Source organism: Leuresthes tenuis, unplaced genomic scaffold, assembly GCF_036924035.1.
Source record: "Leuresthes tenuis unplaced genomic scaffold, fLeuTen1.0.hap1 SCAF_13, whole genome shotgun sequence".
Lineage (NCBI taxonomy): Eukaryota > Metazoa > Chordata > Actinopteri > Atheriniformes > Atherinopsidae > Leuresthes > Leuresthes tenuis.
In genome coordinates, this window is record NW_027325367.1 from 33,460,016 (window position 1) to 33,479,294 (window position 19,279).

At 45.2% G+C, this 19,279-nt stretch overlaps 1 protein-coding gene across 5 annotated transcripts in view; it reads left to right on the forward strand.

Moving 5' to 3' along the window:
* Positions 1-19,279, forward strand: part of rev3l (REV3 like, DNA directed polymerase zeta catalytic subunit) — a 76,043-nt gene that overhangs the window by 46,039 nt on the left and 10,725 nt on the right. For 2 of the 5 annotated variants that reach the window (XM_072362820.1, XM_072362824.1), the window contains 16 exons: positions 98-226; positions 2,482-2,719; positions 2,990-3,132; positions 3,943-7,726; positions 8,037-8,947; positions 9,065-9,153; positions 9,336-9,461; positions 11,496-11,688; positions 11,794-11,908; positions 12,119-12,234; positions 13,204-13,322; positions 14,986-15,104; positions 15,378-15,519; positions 16,249-16,493; positions 16,830-16,938; positions 17,317-17,523. In XM_072362820.1, the coding sequence (XP_072218921.1) occupies positions 98-226; positions 2,482-2,719; positions 2,990-3,132; positions 3,943-7,726; positions 8,037-8,947; positions 9,065-9,153; positions 9,336-9,461; positions 11,496-11,688; positions 11,794-11,908; positions 12,119-12,234; positions 13,204-13,322; positions 14,986-15,104; positions 15,378-15,519; positions 16,249-16,493; positions 16,830-16,938; positions 17,317-17,523 (6,785 nt within the window). The remainder of the gene's footprint in view (positions 1-97; positions 227-2,481; positions 2,720-2,989; positions 3,133-3,942; positions 7,727-8,036; positions 8,948-9,064; positions 9,154-9,335; positions 9,462-11,495; positions 11,689-11,793; positions 11,909-12,118; positions 12,235-13,203; positions 13,323-14,985; positions 15,105-15,377; positions 15,520-16,248; positions 16,494-16,829; positions 16,939-17,316; positions 17,524-19,279) is intronic. The other 3 variants (XM_072362822.1, XM_072362821.1, XM_072362823.1) reach the window with 3 other exon arrangements.

The following is a 19,279-nucleotide window of genomic DNA, read 5'->3' on the forward strand; positions in this document are numbered from 1 at the left end:
CACTGTCTCAGTGTGTCTGTGAATCTTCTCTGCAGCCATTAAACTCTGGTGTTTCAGAAATGCTAACAGTATTCTTCTCTTTTGCTTCGGTGTGCAGACTCTGTGAGGAGCAGTGGAAAAGTCCCGGCTGAGGCTGTTGTTGATGAAGAAGCCATCCTGAGCCTTCTGGAGAACAGTCAGACTTTTCTTCCCCTTTCCCAGACATCCACCCATTCACCCCTATTAGGTATAGTAGCCACTGTAGCCATGGTAGCTTGGCAGCTAGCAAGGTGTTCTTTCTATCAACTGCTGCTCCACTGTTTCTCCTCTCCTGAGTTAGAGCTTAATCTCTTCACAGTTCTCAGAGGTACAGGCATCAACAAAGCCGAAGCCCACAGAGCCAGTGTTCTCATCATAGTTTACAGCAACATTGTAAGAGGGGGAACAAAAGACAGAGGGAAAGTGAGGAGAAGAGAAAGGAGATAGAACCATAAAACAGACAAGCAGCTGCTGCATCTGTGGAAGAAAAGGCAACACACTACGCGCAGCACCACTCGGAGCACGTGCAAAAAGATAAAGAAAAAGAATGAAACGAACAGCAAAACTATCTCCAACAGCAAGCATGTGGAAACTTAACTGAACATTATTAAAGCCACAAAGTGACATGGCAACTGGAGAGTGAGCATGCGAGTGAATGAGTGGGTGCACATGCAAAATATATGGCAAAGGTTTTACATGAATTGGGGTTAATAGTGGGAGAAGGGGGCTGCAACCACCCCCACTTCAGAGTTCAGGAGCAGACAGGAAGGGCCGCCCGACCCAGGCAACCAGCAGCCCCCGTGGACCATGAAGAGAGAAACCAGGCAGCCCATCACAGGAGACCCTGCGTGCTCTACGAGCTCACCTCCCCCCAGCAAAGGACCACCGCAGACAGCCGCCCCCAGTGGGCCAGCTTTCACTTCGATGCCCGAGGCAAAGCGCCCCACAATCCTGAGCGTGCCTTTCTGCGAGAGCAGCAGAAAGCACTGTTCCTTTGCACATTTCACAAGTCGAATGGCGTGATGAGGTTGCAGGTGTTTTTATGCTGACCCTGCTTGTGTAGCAGCAATTGATAATGAAAGCCTGCATCAGTCTGAAGTCCCTTTCAGACATTCATTGCTTTCCATTAATGTGCTGGCAGCTGTATGTGTCGTCCTGCCTGAGTCGCCTCCTTCTCTCTAACATTTACTGATGACCAGGTTGGACCTTGTTGGTATCACTTTGAACACAAGTGTGACACAGCAGCAGGTTCAGGTGGCTTCAGATCAGCTGTTCAGAGGAGTCTGACGGATCACGTTAATAAATGACCTCCCTCATGGTTTTATCTCCCATAATCAGCTGCTTTTTCTCAGCGGCTGAGCCAAATGAAAGAGAGGAAACTGTTAGGAAGCCTTTCAGCTGCAGCTCTGCTCTCTGATCGCAGATCAATACTTTCAGCTGCTCCCGTCCACCAGTGTACCACAGTGCTGTGTTTGTTAGCTCAATGGGAGTTTAAAGGACAAAATGACTTGTTGTAATGAGACAGCTGAAACACTGGAACTGCAGACTAACAGCAGGGATGCAGACGGTGAATAAAACTTCTACACTGGTGCTGGCGTACAGTGGAACCCTCACATTATGACACTGCTCAATAAGCCTCAACATGGAGCAGAGCAATGATAAAGCGTTATTTATACAGCTCTTTTCTTAATGTTACAAAGGAGATGAGGTGAGTGACAAGCCGGATGGGTGTTCACAAAAAGACAATTTTTCATGTTCCTCAGTGAGGAAAGTTTTAAGGAGGTATGTGAAGGTAGCTACAGACTTGTTGTCTGACCTCAGTGGAGAAAGACTTCCGTAAGGTGGCAGCTCTAATCAGAAAGGTCCAAACCTTCTCTGTCATTTTGTTCTGGGAGTAGTTAGCAAGGCTGTATCTGTGGCTGTCGGTGGTCAGGAACCTACCAGGTCAATAAGGCCAAAGCCTTAGCTGAGCCTCAGAAAATATCACCACTTCCTTGTAGCTTTCACAGATGTGTCCACAGGAACATTAGTGTCTGAATTACTGACTGCTGTCACTTTAATAGATTGATGAAGACGTTAATGTTGCATATCTTATGTGTGAAAGGGTTTTAGCCTCACCAGTTTGTAAAGTGCTGCAACTTAACAAATAGATGGATGTTCAAACTATTGTCGTTCTATTTTCTGCTTTTGAATTTCAACAAAAACTAACTGCCCAGCGTGAAAAGAAAAGCCTGTTTCTATTGTGCGTTAAAACAGATCAAGCTTACCTTGATTGCATTTCTAAGTTGCTCAGTTGTGAAAATAACTTTATGTGACATGGCTAAGCTACAGTATGTAGTGGGCAAAACTTACCATGGAAGGAGAAAGAGCCCTATTTATATCTATAGATTTAATTGATGATTTTGAGATTTGCTAAAAATTGGTGGTTCAGGAGCTCTAACTGCTGTGTTTTTGTCCATGCAGACTGCAGCCAAGACCACGTCGTCATTGATTTGTTGGCAGGCCTGGAGGACGATGGCTTCCACAGGACCGCAGTTAGGCAGAACTCCCAGTCACACTCTGCTCCTGGTGCCAGAAGCTACCACTGTAACAGTGATGAGGAAGAAGCAGAGCCAGAGCTGGACAGGCAGGAGGCTGAGCTCAGCATGATAATGTCACAGCGGTGGGACAACAGGCCTCCGGAGAGCTCGCCCTCACCAAGGCAAGTCCATCTGTATTATTTTAAGGAAAGGGAAAGAAACAAGGTGGAAACTGTATTGGTTTGGTAACGGCATGAAAAAATGAAAATCCTAATGTAGATAAGAGCAAAAGAGCAATGCAGTGCATTAATCATAATGTACAGGTGGTCGTTATGAGCTTCACCATGTGCTCCATTTGAAGTACAAACACTGAGCAGTTAGATAAAAGTCTCCCAGTGAGCTGTTTGCATGCATTTTTACAATCCGAGCTCCTGTCATTCCTGTGCACACAGGCCTAGAGCGAAGGAGGCAGAGGACGGCTTCAGTGACGATCAGCAGGAATCCTCTGATGAAGACATGGAGTGGAGTGGGAATAACTCTCTGTTTGCCAACCTGTCCATCCCCCAGCTGGATGGGGCAGCAGATGAGAGCAGCGGTGAGTCAGCTCGTGCTGAAATGTCCTGAGGCAGCAGTGAAATGTCAGCCACTCCGAGTGTGCAAATAGAAATTTAGTTTAGGTGTTTTACTGTAGAGTACGTTTTCTTTTTTTTATAAATCGATACTGGAAACTAATCATGTTTGGAGACTGCTCCGTGCACAAACTTGGAGATATACCCCCTTTTGCCTTTTTCCTTTAATCGATAGATCTTATTGTGTGTGTGTGAGTGAGCCTGCCTCATAACAATTAAAAGTGTGTAGTCCTGCCTGTGTCCGCTCAGGCAGCAGCTCATCATGCTCTGCCTCATTCAGCTCTCTGAACTAACAGCTGATTTTTCAAAAGAAACTAGCCTGAACAAACGGACAGCCCTGAGTTAGTGATGAAGATGAGATGAAGCAGTCACACAGTTTCTAATCTGCAGAGATACTTGAACTTGAACACAAACATTGAACATGTTAACACTACTGGTGTTCAACAACACTATAGAAATAGATGCTGTGGTGAGCAGAAGCAGGTCTGTTAACATTTCAAAGACAGAGTCAGCTAATCAGTTTTCAGAAGAGACTGAAATGATAAACTTCCGTTTATCCAGTTAGGTTGGAAAGGGAGAAGTGAAGTGAACAACGAGTGTGTGCTTCCTCAGTTTTTATGTTTTTACAGTCGACCTTTTCTATTATCAGCTTGTCAGTCACCTTTAAAGCACTTTGAATGGCTTTGACTAGTATGAAGGTTCCTGCACCGTTTCATTGATTTCTGGCATCTGTGAACTCTAAATGAGGCACCTCTTTCTCATTTCTGTATCCATAGATTCCTCCTTAACAGACAGCGGCTCCATGTCCCAGTCTTCAGTCATAGTCACAGAAAAGTTGTTGGGGAAAACAAATCCCTACACTGGAGAGACGGTCAACTTAGAGCCACCTTCTTCAGCTGAGATCCTTTTAGAGTGCAAGCATTCTGAGCACAGACCAGTTCATGTTTTAGACACAGAGCAGCCACTTGACCACAAGCACTTTCAATTAAAAAGCAACATGGACAGCAGTACTGAATGTTCAGCAGCGTTCAGGGTTAATAAAGAAATCCCCTACATCCTACCAGTAAAGCACCCGATTCCTTGCAAAGTGCCCAGTCACCCTGAGGTGTCTCCCGCCTGCTTGGACAAAGAAGACATACGACCCCTGTACAGCCTTGACAAGAAGACGTCAATAACCCTGAATAAGACTGATCTTGACGGTTTCCCATTTGGCAATGGAAAGGTCACCAAGAATGGGAAGAAGTACGGCAGCATAACGAATGTAGAAACAAACTGTCTGTCAATTCTTCAGAACAACGGGACCTTTTCCCTTTGTTACTCAGAGCTGAGAAACTGCTCAGCTAAGACAGATGTGGAGCTGAGCATGAAGGAGAGAAAAAGCCCCATCCTGAGGAGCATCACCTCAGCCTCTTCACCCCTGAAGGAGGACGAGTTTCTTGATCCACAGGAGAAAGAAATGGGCCAGGAAAGTGAGGAAGGAGATGTTGGTGAACTCAAAATCAGGTATGAGGATTATCAGGAGAATAAGACGGAGAAGACTATTGTGGCTCAGCAGGAAGCGCATTACAAGTTCTTCCCCAGTGTCATTCTCTCAAACTGCCTCAGTAGAAAGAAAACTGGGAACAAAAAGATGGCCGACACCTGCAGCAAGCTAGAGATGTCCCCGTCTCGCAGGTCGAAGCTAAAGCTGGCAAAGAAAAGATTAGGGATGGCAGGACATAGAAGCAAAGCAAACCTAGTCCAAAGTTCTACCTCTGAGAGTCTGGCCAACACTGGCCTCGCCCTGGTCACGCCTGCTTGTCCTGTGGCTGCAGAGGTGCCAGAATCGATGGAGCACACGATACATGTGAGTGTGCCGCTTAGAGATGAGGCAAACTTAGGAGGAGAGCCAGTCATAACACAAGAGTTGGAAGTTTTAAATGAACCTGTATCAGAGTGCGCCATCCCCAGTGCCACTGTTTCCTCTATTTCCGAGGAAGCCAAAGACCCAACAGGGGAGCCGAGCCCGGTACAAGATTTACCTGCTGAAGTGATCTGTACTAAACCGTCAGCACTGCCTGGAAGTAAATACACCCTGAGGGCAAAACGCAAGATGACTTATGATGGTGAGGATGGAGAACACTCAGGTGCCACTCGTTCTAAAAACCCATCTGCTATCAAAGAAAGACTCAAGGACAGCAGTGTCCCGAGTGGGCAAGAGCTGAAATACCAGAAAAGGCGCAAGAAAGAACCTGCTGTCATTATTAAGTACATTATTATCAACAGGTTCAAAGGACAGAAAAACATGTTGGTGAAGATGTCCAAAGTGAGTGCAGAAGAGCAGTTGGTGGTGTTAACACCAGATAAACTAGAGCAGTACAATAAACTGGCTCCTCTCAAGGATTTCTGGCCCAGAGTCCCAGAGTCCACTGCTGGGAAGTTTCCCATTACTGAGACCAAAGCCAAAAAGCACCCCAAAAGAAAGGCAAAGATCTACAGCACAAATAAGAAATTGGTCAACAACTCCTCAAAACCTCGGATCAGACAGGGTGAACGGGTCAAAAGAACAAAAGGCTGTCAAAGGGGCCCGATTCTGCCCTCTCTACCACCTCCTCAGCCATGTTACTGTGAGCTAGCAGATGACCATGACACCGAGTATACAGACGTCATGGTCGAACTAGGCTATCTCTCTGATAGATCCCTAAGCCCCACAGAATCAACCCCTCCCCGCTGTTGGTCCCCAAGTGACCCTCTCATGAATGATCAGAGTTCAGAGCAGCTGATAAATCCTCTCAGTGACCCTTGCCTTGGTTCTGCTTTTCACAAGCCACATGCAGTGTCTTCAACCAAAGGAGCCCAAAGTATGCAACACACTGCTAAACCTGGGAAGCCCACTCATACTAAAAGAAGAGTAAGCAAGTCCGCTGCTACGCCTCAGGAGGTGGATGAGCCCAAAAAAGGGAAATCAATAAAAGGTAGCGGTGCTGCTCCAAGGCAGACCAAGAAAGCTCAAAGTGCAGCCGAACGTTCCACTGCAGCCAGCAGACCCAAACGGTCCCGTAAAAAGAAATCTTGCAATCCCAAATTAAGCCATGATTTAAGCAAAGACAGCTCCCAGCTCCTATTCCCTGTGGACAAGTCACCTGCATCAGAGAGTTCCTCCCAAGAGATTCCCCCATTTCAGCAGCCAGTAGCCACAGAAAGCAACAGCCAGTCCCAGTCTGCAGCTTCATCTGTGGAACCAAAGGTTGAGGACTGCGAGACTTCCATCATGGAGGTTAACCAAAGCATTTCAGTGCCAGCTGAGACGAAGCAACAAGGTTGCCAGACCACTGTGGTAAAGGCAGAGGCTTCCCAGGAGGAGAGCACGGCTCCTCCACCTCCAGCAGCTGGTCAGCCCTCTCTGGAACACAGTAAAGATGCCCAGCTCGAAGGAGTCTCTCCACACTCAGGTCCCAGAAATGGGGAGATGCCTCCTCTCTCTGAGAGCTCCTCTGGCTTGGCTGTCCTTAAGCAGCTTCTCAAGAAGAGGCAGCAGGGACAGGCCCTCCAAGTGGTTGGTACAGACAGTCATGCCACTGCTATAGCTCAGGCGGCAGCACTTTTAAGCCCCACAGCTAAAACCAGTAAATCCAAAAGAACCCCTTCCACCACTCCTCGGAAACCCAGGGCCCCAAAGTCTGCCACTCTAAAGGACAAAAAGCCCAGAAACAGGAAAGGCAAGAGTAGCAGCACTCCGCCAAATCTGTCAGTTAAACAGGAGGGCAGCATGTCGGATAACTGCCCCCTCCCGCTGTCAGACCCGGGCCTGGACAGCTGCAACTTCATGGAGGACAGCTTGTCACCAGAACTCCCACACAGCTATACCTTTGACATAAACACTATTCATCAGGCAGACTTCTCTAGTCCATACAGTAGCAGTCAGTTTGTCCTGACTGATAAGAATTTACCAGTCAAGTTCCTCAGTGATTTCAGTCAGGAAGCTTTATCTGCTCAGGCACTGGGTTTTGAAGATCTTCCCGAGAACCAAACAGTCATTCAGGTTCCCTCCCAAAAAGGCTCTGAGGTGTGCAAAGCAAGGCCTGCCAGCCCAGACCTGTTTGACAGATCTGAGAACGGGGAGTCTATATCAAACTTTGCATCGCTCAACTCTGAGAAAGTCAAGATTAGAGAATGGGACGTCACTTTCAGTAAAGCCCATGTCACCAGCCCCTTTCAGGACTTTCACTGTGAGAGAAAAGAGCTGTTCCTTTCAGCTTTGGACCCTGTGCTCCCACTGCCTTTAAGCTCTGCATCATTCGTCTACCATGAGGACTCACCCACAAGCGAGCTTCTGGATGGTATTGATGGGTTTACATCCACCACACCCAGTAGTTCTCCTCGCTCCATCAGCTCACTGTCGCAGGTGAGGACAAGCCAGCTGCAGCGGGGGGCGGGAGGTGGAGCACACGTTCTCAAGCCCCTCATGTCCCCTCCAAGCCGGGAGGAGATCCTCAGCACTCTGCTGGACCTGGAGATGTCAGAGGCCTCCTTCCTGGAGCCCTTCTGCAGTGATCCCTCTGATGCCCCAGGGAAACCAATGTAAGGCTACAGTATGTGCAGCAGCACCGGTTACTTTCACTTTTAGAATTTACATTTTCAGATTAACAGCTCTCACATGCCGAGAAACATGGGAAGAGGGAGGTACCATTCAAAAAGAGAGAGGAACTTTTACTACTCCACTTATTCTCTGAGAAGTTCATTACACATCAGCTCAGTTCAGTTTTTCACGCTTTACTTTATGAATAGATTCCAGCTGAATGTTCCAGCTTTTCAACATTTTATGTCATTCTCCATCTCTGGAGCTGTGATGAAGTACCGTAACTAATTACCCCTCATCTCTTTTCTCTAGGGAGGTTGGAGGCCGGAAGCTAACTGTGAGTACCAGGTTGGTTAAGGAGCTTGCAGAATTCAGTGGAGACCTGTCTTTGGAGGGCCTCCATTTTTGGAAGACTGCCTTCTCCGCCATGACACACCCTGCCACCACCATTACCTCATCTTCCCAGGGAGCTGTGGCCACAGAGACAGCTAAAGACCATGCAGAGCTTGACCCGTCCTCAGCCAGCGACAAGAAGATAGTCCTTCTGCCCTGCAAAATCCCACCAAGCCGCAAGTGTGTGCAGCTGTGGCTGGAAGCCAAGAAACAATATGAGAGTCTGCAGAAAGGGAGGAGGACGTTGGAGAAGTGGAGGGTTGGGCCTGATGTGGAGGAGGGGAACCCAGAAAGAACAGAGCAGCCAGCTGCTTCCAGCTGCCCAGTAGTGAAGGTTGAGCAGTGTGAGAGCCTTTCCAGTTCCAGGGCTCAAAGGAGAAAGAAGCTGGAGCTGTCCTTCATCATTTCTCCTCTGGTGAATTCAAGCTTGCACTGTAAATCCACCGAGGTGAGTCCCATTTCGGACGAGGACAGTTTGGATCTTGAGCACAAAAACAGAAAAAGAGACGACGATGATGATGATGCTACAATGACCTCGCCAGAGTCACCAGAGCTGCCTCCGTGGCAGCAGTCCCATCAACTGAGCCCCTCAGAACCAGACCCCCTGAACAAAAGCAAGCCCAGTAAAAGCTCACCAGAACCTCTGTCGCCCAGGCTCTCTAATTTACAGGAGAGACCAGGAGGGAACTGCACTCCATCTCCTCTACATGCCAGTGACAGGGAGGAGGACGGGACGAGCCCCCATCTCCTATACAGCACCCCCTTTTTAAGGAAACGACAGAGAAGCAAGGAGGGCCTGGAGCCAGTGTGCAGCACACCCATATGTGAGGGTGAGAGAACAGCAGCTATGTGGGAATTAAGTGAACGTTTCTGCATCGTTGTGCCTGTGTTGCAGACAGCTGTCCTGTTGTCAGCATCCCTTCACTCGTGTCTTATTATTCATTCAGCAGAGGATCCAGTTTCTCAGAGACTCCAGCAGAGAAGACGAAGCCAGGCAGATCCACTCAGAAGAGTGTTACTGAGCACTCAGATGAAGGTCAGACTGCAGCTGTCTGACTGTGGGACTTTTCTGACCTCTCTCACCAAACACACTTCAGCCAGTTGAAAGGCCATTCCACAGCTTTGCAGCAGTGTTTGCACATCTAGTTCAGAACCGAACCTTTCCTGGGTTATTTGTCTCATTGTAGTGTTTTTTTGTGTCCTTGTTTTCATCCCCAGAACCAGTTTTCTGCTTTGAATGTGCCAAAGAAAGATCATTCACAGATTGAAGGACCCAGTATAGCCAACTCCTATGGCTTTAAAGTCAGCATGCAGAATCTGCAGGATGCCAAAGCTCTGCATGAGGTGAGATGCTGCTCACACTTTCTCTGCTTTAGACCAAATATGTGGATATGGAGTTATTGCACTTTCAGTTAGCTTCGGTTTCTTTCTTAATTACGTGAAAAAAGTAAGCACATGAACCTGATGAGGGTCCAATCTGTTCAAATGTGATGAAGGCAACCTGAAGCTTTGACTCTCATTCCCTTCACAAACTCTCTGGTTGCGATCCTGTCCACAGTCTTAGTCCCTGCAACGGGATGAACCCATAATTCAAAGCTTCTGAACCCCAGCTTTTCTTCATATAGGCTGGATGTCAGGTCGAGTTAAAATCCTCACATTCCCTCAAAGCTTGTTAATTTGCTTAAATAATCTGTAATTTCACTAAACTGCACCTGTCTGTATGAGAAAACAGTAGAAAAAGAGAAAGTTGATGGTCAAGACTGACCTGTACAGAACTCATGGTGTCTGACGTAAACCCTGAATGATCACTTTAATCTTGGTGCTTTAAAACTCTGTGTCTGTGTTACAGAGACCACCAAACAGGATTAGATTAAGATGCAGTTACTAATTGAATAAAAGTCACTGGGTATGGGTGAAATGTTCAAGTACCCTGCCAACAATAATGCAATCAGACTGCCTGAAGGTAAAACATGGACATATTACAAAGGAAACAATGAAGATGGAGGTGACCTCCTGTGCTTCTTCTTCTGCTAACTTTCTGAATTTATCAGCCTACTTTCTTTGCTTGTCTGCCAGAGATGGAGACTCGAGTCACATGACTCGACTCAAGTCGCACAAAGACTCGAGACCTGATTTCAGACTTACCCTCAAAAGATTTAACCTTTTCTTGGTCCTCAAAGACTTGAGACTTGACTTGTTATTGGTCCTCAAAGACTTGAGACTTGACTTGTTATTGGTCCTCAAAGACTTGAGACTTGACTTGTTATTGGTCCTCAAAGACTTTAGACTTGACTTGTTATTGGTCCTCAAAGACTTGAGACTTGACTTGTTATTGGTCCTCAAAGACTTGAGACTTGACTTGTTATTGGTCCTCAAAGACTTGAGACTTGACTTGTTATTGGTCCTCAAAGACTTGAGACTTGACTTGTTATTGGTCCTCAAAGACTTTAGACTTGACTTGTTATTGGTCCTCAAAGACTTGAGACTTGACTTGTTATTGGTCCTCAAAGACTTTAGACTTGACTTGTTATTGGTCCTCAAAGACTTGAGACTTGACTTGTTATTGGTCCTCAAAGACTTTAGACTTGACTTGTTATTGGTCCTCAAAGACTTTAGACTTGACTTGTTATTGGTCCTCAAAGACTTTAGACTTGACTTGTTATTGGTCCTCAAAGACTTTAGACTTGACTTGTTATTGGTCCTCAAAGACTTTAGACTTGACTTGTTATTGGTCCTCAAAGACTTGAGACTTGACTTGTTATTGGTCCTCAAAGACTTGAGACTTGACTTGTTATTGGTCCTCAAAGACTTTAGACTTGACTTGTTATTGGTCCTCAAAGACTTGAGACTTGACTTGTTATTGGTCCTCAAAGACTTGAGACTTGACTTGTTATTGGTCCTCAAAGACTTTAGACTTGACTTGTTATTGGTCCTCAAATACTTGAGACTTGACTTGTTATTGGTCCTCAAAGACTTTAGACTTGACTTGTTATTGGTCCTCAAAGACTTTAGACTTGACTTGTTATTGGTCCTCAAAGACTTGAGACTTGACTTGTTATTGGTCCTCAAAGACTTGAGACTTGACTTGTTATTGGTCCTCAAAGACTTGAGACTTGACTTGTTATTGGTCCTCAAAGACTTGAGACTTGACTTGTTATTGGTCCTCAAAGACTTGAGACTTGACTTGTTATTGGTCCTCAAAGACTTGAGACTTGACTTGTTATTGGTCCTCAAAGACTTGAGACTTGACTTGGACTTGGAAAAAAGGACTTGTGAACATGTCTGGTGTGCACACACCTCAACACATAAGTGTTATTGCTACTTTTCATTGTTGGTCTACGTTTCTCTTCTCATTTCTTTTTTTTTTTTACTCTCCAGGTCCAGTACCTCACACTAATGGGAATGGAGCTCCATGCAAGAACACGCCGTGACCTCGAACCTGATCCAGAGTTTGACCCCATATGTGCCTTATTCTACTGCTTCAGTTCTGATGCTCCCCTGCTCGAAGTGGACAGCACCCAGCTGATGGGTGCCATTGTGGTGGACAAAGACCATCAAAGTTGTGGCCAAGGTGAAGTCTTATATGAATATTTGGATTCTACTTTGCATTTCAGTCATGTTGACAAATTCTCTTCTACGAGAAAGAATCCCTGATGATGAATCTGAACACCATCAGCAGGTCGCAGAGTAACGGCGCCCCTGCTGGTCAGGTCAGGCATCTCTGGGCTGAAGGTGACATATGCCAGTGAGGAGAAGATGCTGTTTCAGGAGCTGATCGCCATCGTGAGAAGGTATATGTTGGTGTGTGTAGACCTGGAACGGAGACAACAGTTACTCAAATATCCCGTTAGAGATTTTCAGAAACCTTTTTGAAGAACGTTTTTGTTCTAGGCTTTACCTTTTAATGTGCCATCATTTTTGTTAATTCCTGTGAGCAGAGGCTTAGTGATTTTATCTAAGGTGAACTCTGACTTTGTGCTCACATGACCATGTTCTGCCAGGTTTGACCCGGACATTCTGGTGGGCTACGAGGTACAGATGCATTCGTGGGGCTACGTTCTTCAGCGGGCCGCAGCACTCGGAGTGGACCTGTGTCAGCAGCTGTCACGAGTGCCAGGTACCATCAGGAGTCGTCCCATAGGGGGCATTGTCTCGACTCACTGCTCATGTACTGGTGAAAGCCACTGGTCCAGTTTCAGACACATCTTCTGTTTTTGTCACCTGAAGCAGCATGCCCTCCTACCGGAGGAGTTTCTGAGCAATTTGCCTTTATTTGACTGTTGACAGCAGCAGAGGACAAGAGGGTAAAGCTAGATTGGTACATTACATGCAACAAATATCCACGACCTGAATCAAACCACAATTTAGCATTAACAAGGAAGGCCAGGATTATTTTTCTGAAAATTCAATAATATCTTCTCAGTAGTCTCCCAAAGATCTTTCATTTAGTTGAGTTTCACACAAGGAGTCACTTTTTAGATCATGGGTAAGGATATCTTTAAAACGGTAGGCTTCCGTGCTCAAAACACAGCGTAAAAGTTGTGCCAGACAGTTCTGACCTGTTGGATGGACATGGGACCTCTGTCCCGTGGTGCCTCATACCTGCACGCTGATGCTGCTCCTTTGGGTCCTGTTGGTCACCGCTGACTTTGTCGAGCAGGTCCTGACCACCTTTTGCTTCCTTCTCTGATTGGGTGGACAGGACAGTGATCAGTGCCAGTCATTTCTCAGGTCAGCAGTTTAATGTTTGATGCTCAGTGAGTTATCTTGCTGTTTATACAGCAGAGGAGACTACAGTAACCATTGTTTCTGACAGAAAAAGATGTGCAGAGCATACAGCAGCAGCAGAGCTCACTCTGCAGTGTTTCACTGCTGCTTTTAACCACTCCAGTCTGATCAAATGGCTTTGATTTTGTATCTGATGATTGAATCTGGCTCTTTGTTTTCTATAATCCCCTAATTCAGCATTAAGGAATTCAATAAATTAGGATCAGTAGAAATTGTGTGTGTGTGTGTGTGTGTGTGAGTTGAATGGATAGCCTCAGCCTCTGTCCTCCTCTGTGATTGGCTGTCTGTGTGTCTTCAGGTGACTCGAAAGAGAACCGCTTCGCTGCAGAGAGAGATGAGTACGGAGCCAGCACCATGACTGAGATCAGCATCATTGGGCGCATCACCCTGAACCTGTGGAGGGTGATGAAGACTGAGGCAGGTGTCCCTGCATGGCCCCACACACCTCTCAGTTTACCTTTTTGTCTTCTCTTCTTCATCCCTCTTGTCTCTCAGACCACATTCTCACCAGTGTGATGGGCCTTTTGTCCTTTTCCAGAGGATACCGGTAGTTTAACCCAGTTCCACAGAGAGGGGCCTGATAACTGAAGGCTCTACCTCCCATTCTACTTTTAGAAACTCTGGGAACAACAAGTAAACCTGCAGCCTGAGAGCAAAGTGCTCTGTTAGGAAAATATCTTAAAATTAGATCTTTAAGATATGATGGAGCTCGGTCATTAAGAGCTTTATATGTGAGGAGAAGAATCTTAAATTATATTCTGAATTTAACAGGGAGCCAATGAAGAGAAGCTAAAACTGGAGAAACATGATCTCTGCTGTTAGTTCTCATCAGAACTCTGGCTGCAGCATTTTGGATCAGCTGGAGGCTTTTCAGAGAATATGTGGGACAGCCCAATAATAAGGAATTACAGTAGTCCAATCTTGAAGTAACAAATGCATGAACTAGTTTCTCTGCATCACCCTGAGACAGGATGTTCCTGATTTTAGCAATATTACGAAGGTGAAAGAAGGCAGTCCTAGAAACCAGTTTTATATGTGCGTCAAATGATAAATTCTGGTCAAAAATAACTCCAAGGTTCCTCACTGTAGAACTAGAAGCCAAGGAAATGCCATCTAGAGTAACTATATAACTAGACAATTTCTCCCTGAAGCGCTCAGGTCCAAAGAGAACAACTTCAGTTTTGTCTGAATTTAGAAGCAGACAGTTCTGAGTCATCCAGGTCTTTATGTCTTTAAGACAGGCTTGTAGTCTGACCAACCTGTAGGTTTCATCTGGTTTCATAGATAAGTACAGCTGAGTATCATCAGCATAACAATGGAAATTTATGCCATGCTGTCTAATAATGTTACCTAATGGAAGCCTGTACAAAGTAAAAAGAATCGGTCCAAGCACAGAACCCTGAGGAACTCCATGACTTACTCCAATGTGTGAGGAAGATTCTTCATTTACAAGAACAAACTGGAATCTATCAGATAAATATGACTTAAACCAGCCTAATGCAGTTCCTTTAATCCCAATAACATGTTCAAGTCTCTGTAACAGAATGCTGTGATCGATCGTATCAAATGCAGCACTGAGATCCAACAGGACAAGCACAGAAACAAGTCCGCTATCAGAAGCTAACAGGAGATCATTGGTAACTTTCACCAGTGCTGTTTCTGTGCTATGATGCACTCTGAATCCTGACTGAAACTCTTCAAACAGATTATTTCTATGTAAATGATCACAAAGTTGAGCTGCAACTATTTTTTCAAGAACTTTAGACAAAAAAGGGAGATTGGATATAGGTCGATAATTAGCCAACACTTCTGAATCAAGAGTAGGTTTTTTAAGTAAAGGTTTAATTACAGCAACCTTAAAAGTCAGAGGTACATATCCTGTCAACAAAGACTGATTGATCAAATCCAATATGGAAGTATTGATTAAGGGGAAAACCTCCTTGAACAGTCTGGTTGGGATTGGTTCTAACATACAAGTTGGACAGAAACAATCAGGACACGTGAATATCCAAATAAGACATTCTGTGGATGTGAATTACTATGAGGAGAAGGTGTGAATATGGTTTTGTTTGCCTTGCAGGTGACATTAAACAACTACAGTTTTGAGAATGTGGCCTTCCACGTGCTGCACCAGCGCTTTCCTCTCCACAGCCCCCGCACGCTGTCCGACTGGTTTGACCACAACACAGACTTATACAGGTACACGTCAGCATCAGTCACACTTTGTTCAAGTCATCTTCTTCATGGGCTGAGGCTCAATTACACAGCTCATTCTGTTTTTACTTTAAGCACCTTAGTTTGAACAGTATAATTGTATTTTTTCCACACAAATTGATTTTTTTCAGATGAAGATTGAAGTAGAAAAAACACTTATATGGAATGATGCTTAAGAATAAAGAGTTGAATAGAACCTGTTACTATATCTAGATTTCCCTGTACTTTCTGATAGTCCTGGTGTGTGTGTTACCGTAGGTGGAAGATGGTGGACCATTATGTGAGCCATGTGTGTGGAACCATGCAGCTTCTGCAGCAGCATGACATCATTGGCAGAACCAGCGAGCTCGCAAGAGTGTTTGGGATTCAGTTCTTCCACGTCTTGACCCGGGGATCACAGGTGCTCACACAATTCCTTGTTACAAGTCTCGGTCCTAGAACATGCTCTGTAAGTGAAAAATGCTGCAACACTGACTGTCAGCGGGCCACAAATGGGGATCCTCATGATCCTTTTCATCACTGAGGTATAGAGATGAGTGAGAGTCCCAATAAGCGGCATAAACAGGGATGTTTCAGGACTGATGCATCACCCATTAACTCTGTACCGTGTTTCAGCAGCTGTTCTCAGTGACACAGCTGTGGTGACCTCACGGCACTGACATACACAGCTTAGCCACAACTGATCAACAGAAAGCTAAAAGTGCTGAACATGGTGATGTTGAGCAGATGGAGCCAGATAGAGTGGAGATGGGCTCACGTTTAGAGCCCTGCGTGGGAGTATTTTTTTTAATCCCACTCCCGCTGAATTTCTGACCATTACCCCCTGCTGTCCGTCTCTGTCACCCCCGCCCGCACCCGCAGACCCATTAATTGAGATACTATATGGTTAAATAAGTTTAAATGCACTGAATGTTTTATTTCAGTTGAACGAAGCAGAATAAGTGAAAAAATCTATTCAACTAAAATCTCCCATCTTTGAATCACAAATACTGAGGCCAAAAGCTAATCACATGTCCAAATGTCTGCACAGCCTTTTTAGAATATTCATTGTTGTGGATTCAGTTGATGTACTGTCTTCAAGTATCTCGCACTGTTTGCTTCATCGTGCTCTTCCTCCTCTTGCTTTCAGTACCGTGTTGAGTCCATGATGCTCCGTGTGGCCAAGCCCCTGAACTACATCCCTGTGACTCCCAGTGTGCAGCAGCGAGCCCAACAAAGGGCACCCCAGTGCATCCCCTTAGTGATGGAGCCCGAGTCCCGCTTCTACAGTAACTCTGTGGTTGTGCTGGACTTCCAGTCGCTCTATCCATCCATCATCATTGCATACAACTACTGCTACTCCACCTGCCTTGGCCACGTGGACAGCCTGGGAACGTAAGGACATGACAGGCCCTCACACCTACAGCGTGTACTGAGCCTATTCTGGCTGCATGTCTGCCAGGAAAAGCTCCTTCCAGCGATTCCTTCCTTCCCTCATTATGTTTAATGGAACAGACATGCTGAGAGCTCAGCATGTTGCACACAGCTCAGGGCAGCACACACACTTCAGCAGAACTTATTAAGACTTCTTTAACTCTCAAGTTATGTGAAAAAAAGCAGTGCCTGGCAGACAGAAGCAGGGTGTCTCAGTTAATAGAACATCTCCTTATTAGTTGCTTCTTTGTTTAAAAAAGGAATTTTCTTCTGAAACACTCCATGGTTCTGTTCCAGGCCTGATGAGTTTAAGTTCGGCTGCACCTCTCTCAGAGTTCCACCAGAGCTCCTCTACCAGCTCCGTGATGACATCACTGTGTCTCCCAGTGGCATCGCCTTTGTGAAGGTACAGCACCGTCTGACTCCCCTCTCTGAGGAGATTGCACTGTACTGAAAACATTTATTAATGTTCATCAGCTGCTGTTGAGGACGAGCACAGCGACTGACAGCACATGCCTCCATCTTTGCAGCCATGCTTGCTGCACTCTGAGCAGTGAGTGCTGGTGTGTAGTGATGACGAGAGAGAAAAATTCAGCTTGGTTAAAATGTCTTTTGTGAAATGATGTTTGTTAGCATTAGTGTAGCATTAGTTATTTAGCATTAGTGTGTAAGAATGCTGCACAGCAGGAATGATTGTATATGAAGTGGCATTTAGTGGACAATCAGAGAATGATCTCACTGTGAAATGGATTTAATTGCCCCTCTGCGTGCTGCTTGCGTTCAGCCGTCGGTGCGTAAAGGTGTCCTGCCCAGCATGCTGGAGGAGATCCTCAACACGAGGATTATGGTGAAGCAGTCAATGAAAACCTACAAACAGGACAAAGCCCTAATGAAGCTGCTGGACGCCCGGCAGCTCGGACTCAAGCTCATTGCCAACGTCACCTTCGGCTACACGGCGGCCAACTACTCTGGACGCATGCCCAGCGTGGAGGTAAGCTCCTCCTGTCAGCTGTGAGCCACCAGTCTGCCTTCTGTGTTTTTATCATCCAGAATTTGTTATTGATGAGCAGAACAGGGCACTTCATAGACACTGACATGGAGTGAGGTAACAGGGTCATATTCACTTGCCAGGCATCCAGGACACACTACCCGGTTCATACCGAGGTTTGCTTTAATTTTATCATATAAACTGTCCCGTTGCTCCTTGACATCTCATTTTTACAGTTAAGCCTTCCCAACATCTTCTCGCAGCCATCATTTGTTCAGTCCACATTTTGAGTGTCAGAGTTTGAGACTCTTTCCAAAACTTCAGAATTTCTCAGACACAAGTGACTGAAGCACAGATGAATATTCTCATTCCAAACTTATCCAGCTGTGGTAGGACACCCCTGTCCTACCTGAGGCTAATGGTATTCCTATTTTTCATACCACCAGGATGCTTTATGGTGCAAACAACACAGTTTAGGGTAAGAGTGTTTCCAAAAATGACCAGGTCCTTCCAAATTGTGTTCCAAAGTCTTTTTCCTTATAAGCTTCCTGAAATAAAATGGTCTCCTGTGAATAAATTGTCTGTCACCTTTTCCCAACCATTGAGCTCAATGTAAAGTCTGCTCACCAACTTTTATTTTTTATTGAACCGTAAAGAGGAATGCTTTGGATTTTTAGGAGATTTCCTGTATATTTTGTGTACTTCATACCAGACAGTCTTCGAATATGTTCAAACCTTTTTGCTTCTGTTGATAACTCTCACTGCCATGTGCTGATATAACAGAGGACGGCTACCTAAATTTTACTCCAGTAGAACTTGACTCTCTTGTTGACAGCACTACAGCTTCAATGCGTACAACACTGGACAATGTTGCCCCTCTGAAAAGGAAGGTAATCAGTCAGAAGAGGTTGGCTCCTTGGTATAATCCACAGCTGCGTTAAAGCAGACTGCAAGAAAGCTGGAGAGACAGTGGCATTCCTCTAATTTAGAAGAGTCTAAATTAGCCTGGAAAGATAGTTTAATAACGTATAAGAAAGCACTTCGTAAAGCTAGAACTGCTTATTATTCATTATTGATAGAAGAGAATAAGAATAATCCCAGGTTTCTTTTCAGCACTGTTGCCAGGCTGACAAAGAGTCCGAGCTCTGTTGAGCCATGTATTCCATTAACTCTCAGCAGTGATGATTTCATGAGATTCTTCATCAATAAAATTGTTTCTATCAGAGAGAAGATTAATGGAATCCTTCCCATTATTATCACTGATGTATCATCAAGTAGAGCAGCTTTAGAAGTATCTTTAGAACCTGAATTGTATTTAGACAGCTTCTGCCCAGTTGATCTCTCTGAGCTAACAACAGCAATAGTCTCTTCTAAACCATCAACTTGTATTTTAGACCCAATCCCAACCAGACTGTTCAAGGAGGTTTTCCCCTTAATCAATACTTCCATACTGGATTTGATCAATCGGTCTTTGTTGACAGGATATGTACCTCTGACTTTTAAGGTTGCTGTAATTAAACCTTTACTTAAAAAACCTACTCTTGATTCAGAAGTGTTGGCTAACTATCGATCTATATCCAATCTCCCTTTTTTGTCTAAAGTTCTTGAAAAAATAGTTGCAGCTCAACTTTGTGATCATTTACATAGAAATAATCTGTTTGAAGAGTTTCAGTCAGGATTCAGAGTGCATCATAGCACAGAAACAGCACTGGTGAAAGTTACCAATGATCTCCTGTTAGCTTCTGATAGCGGACTTGTT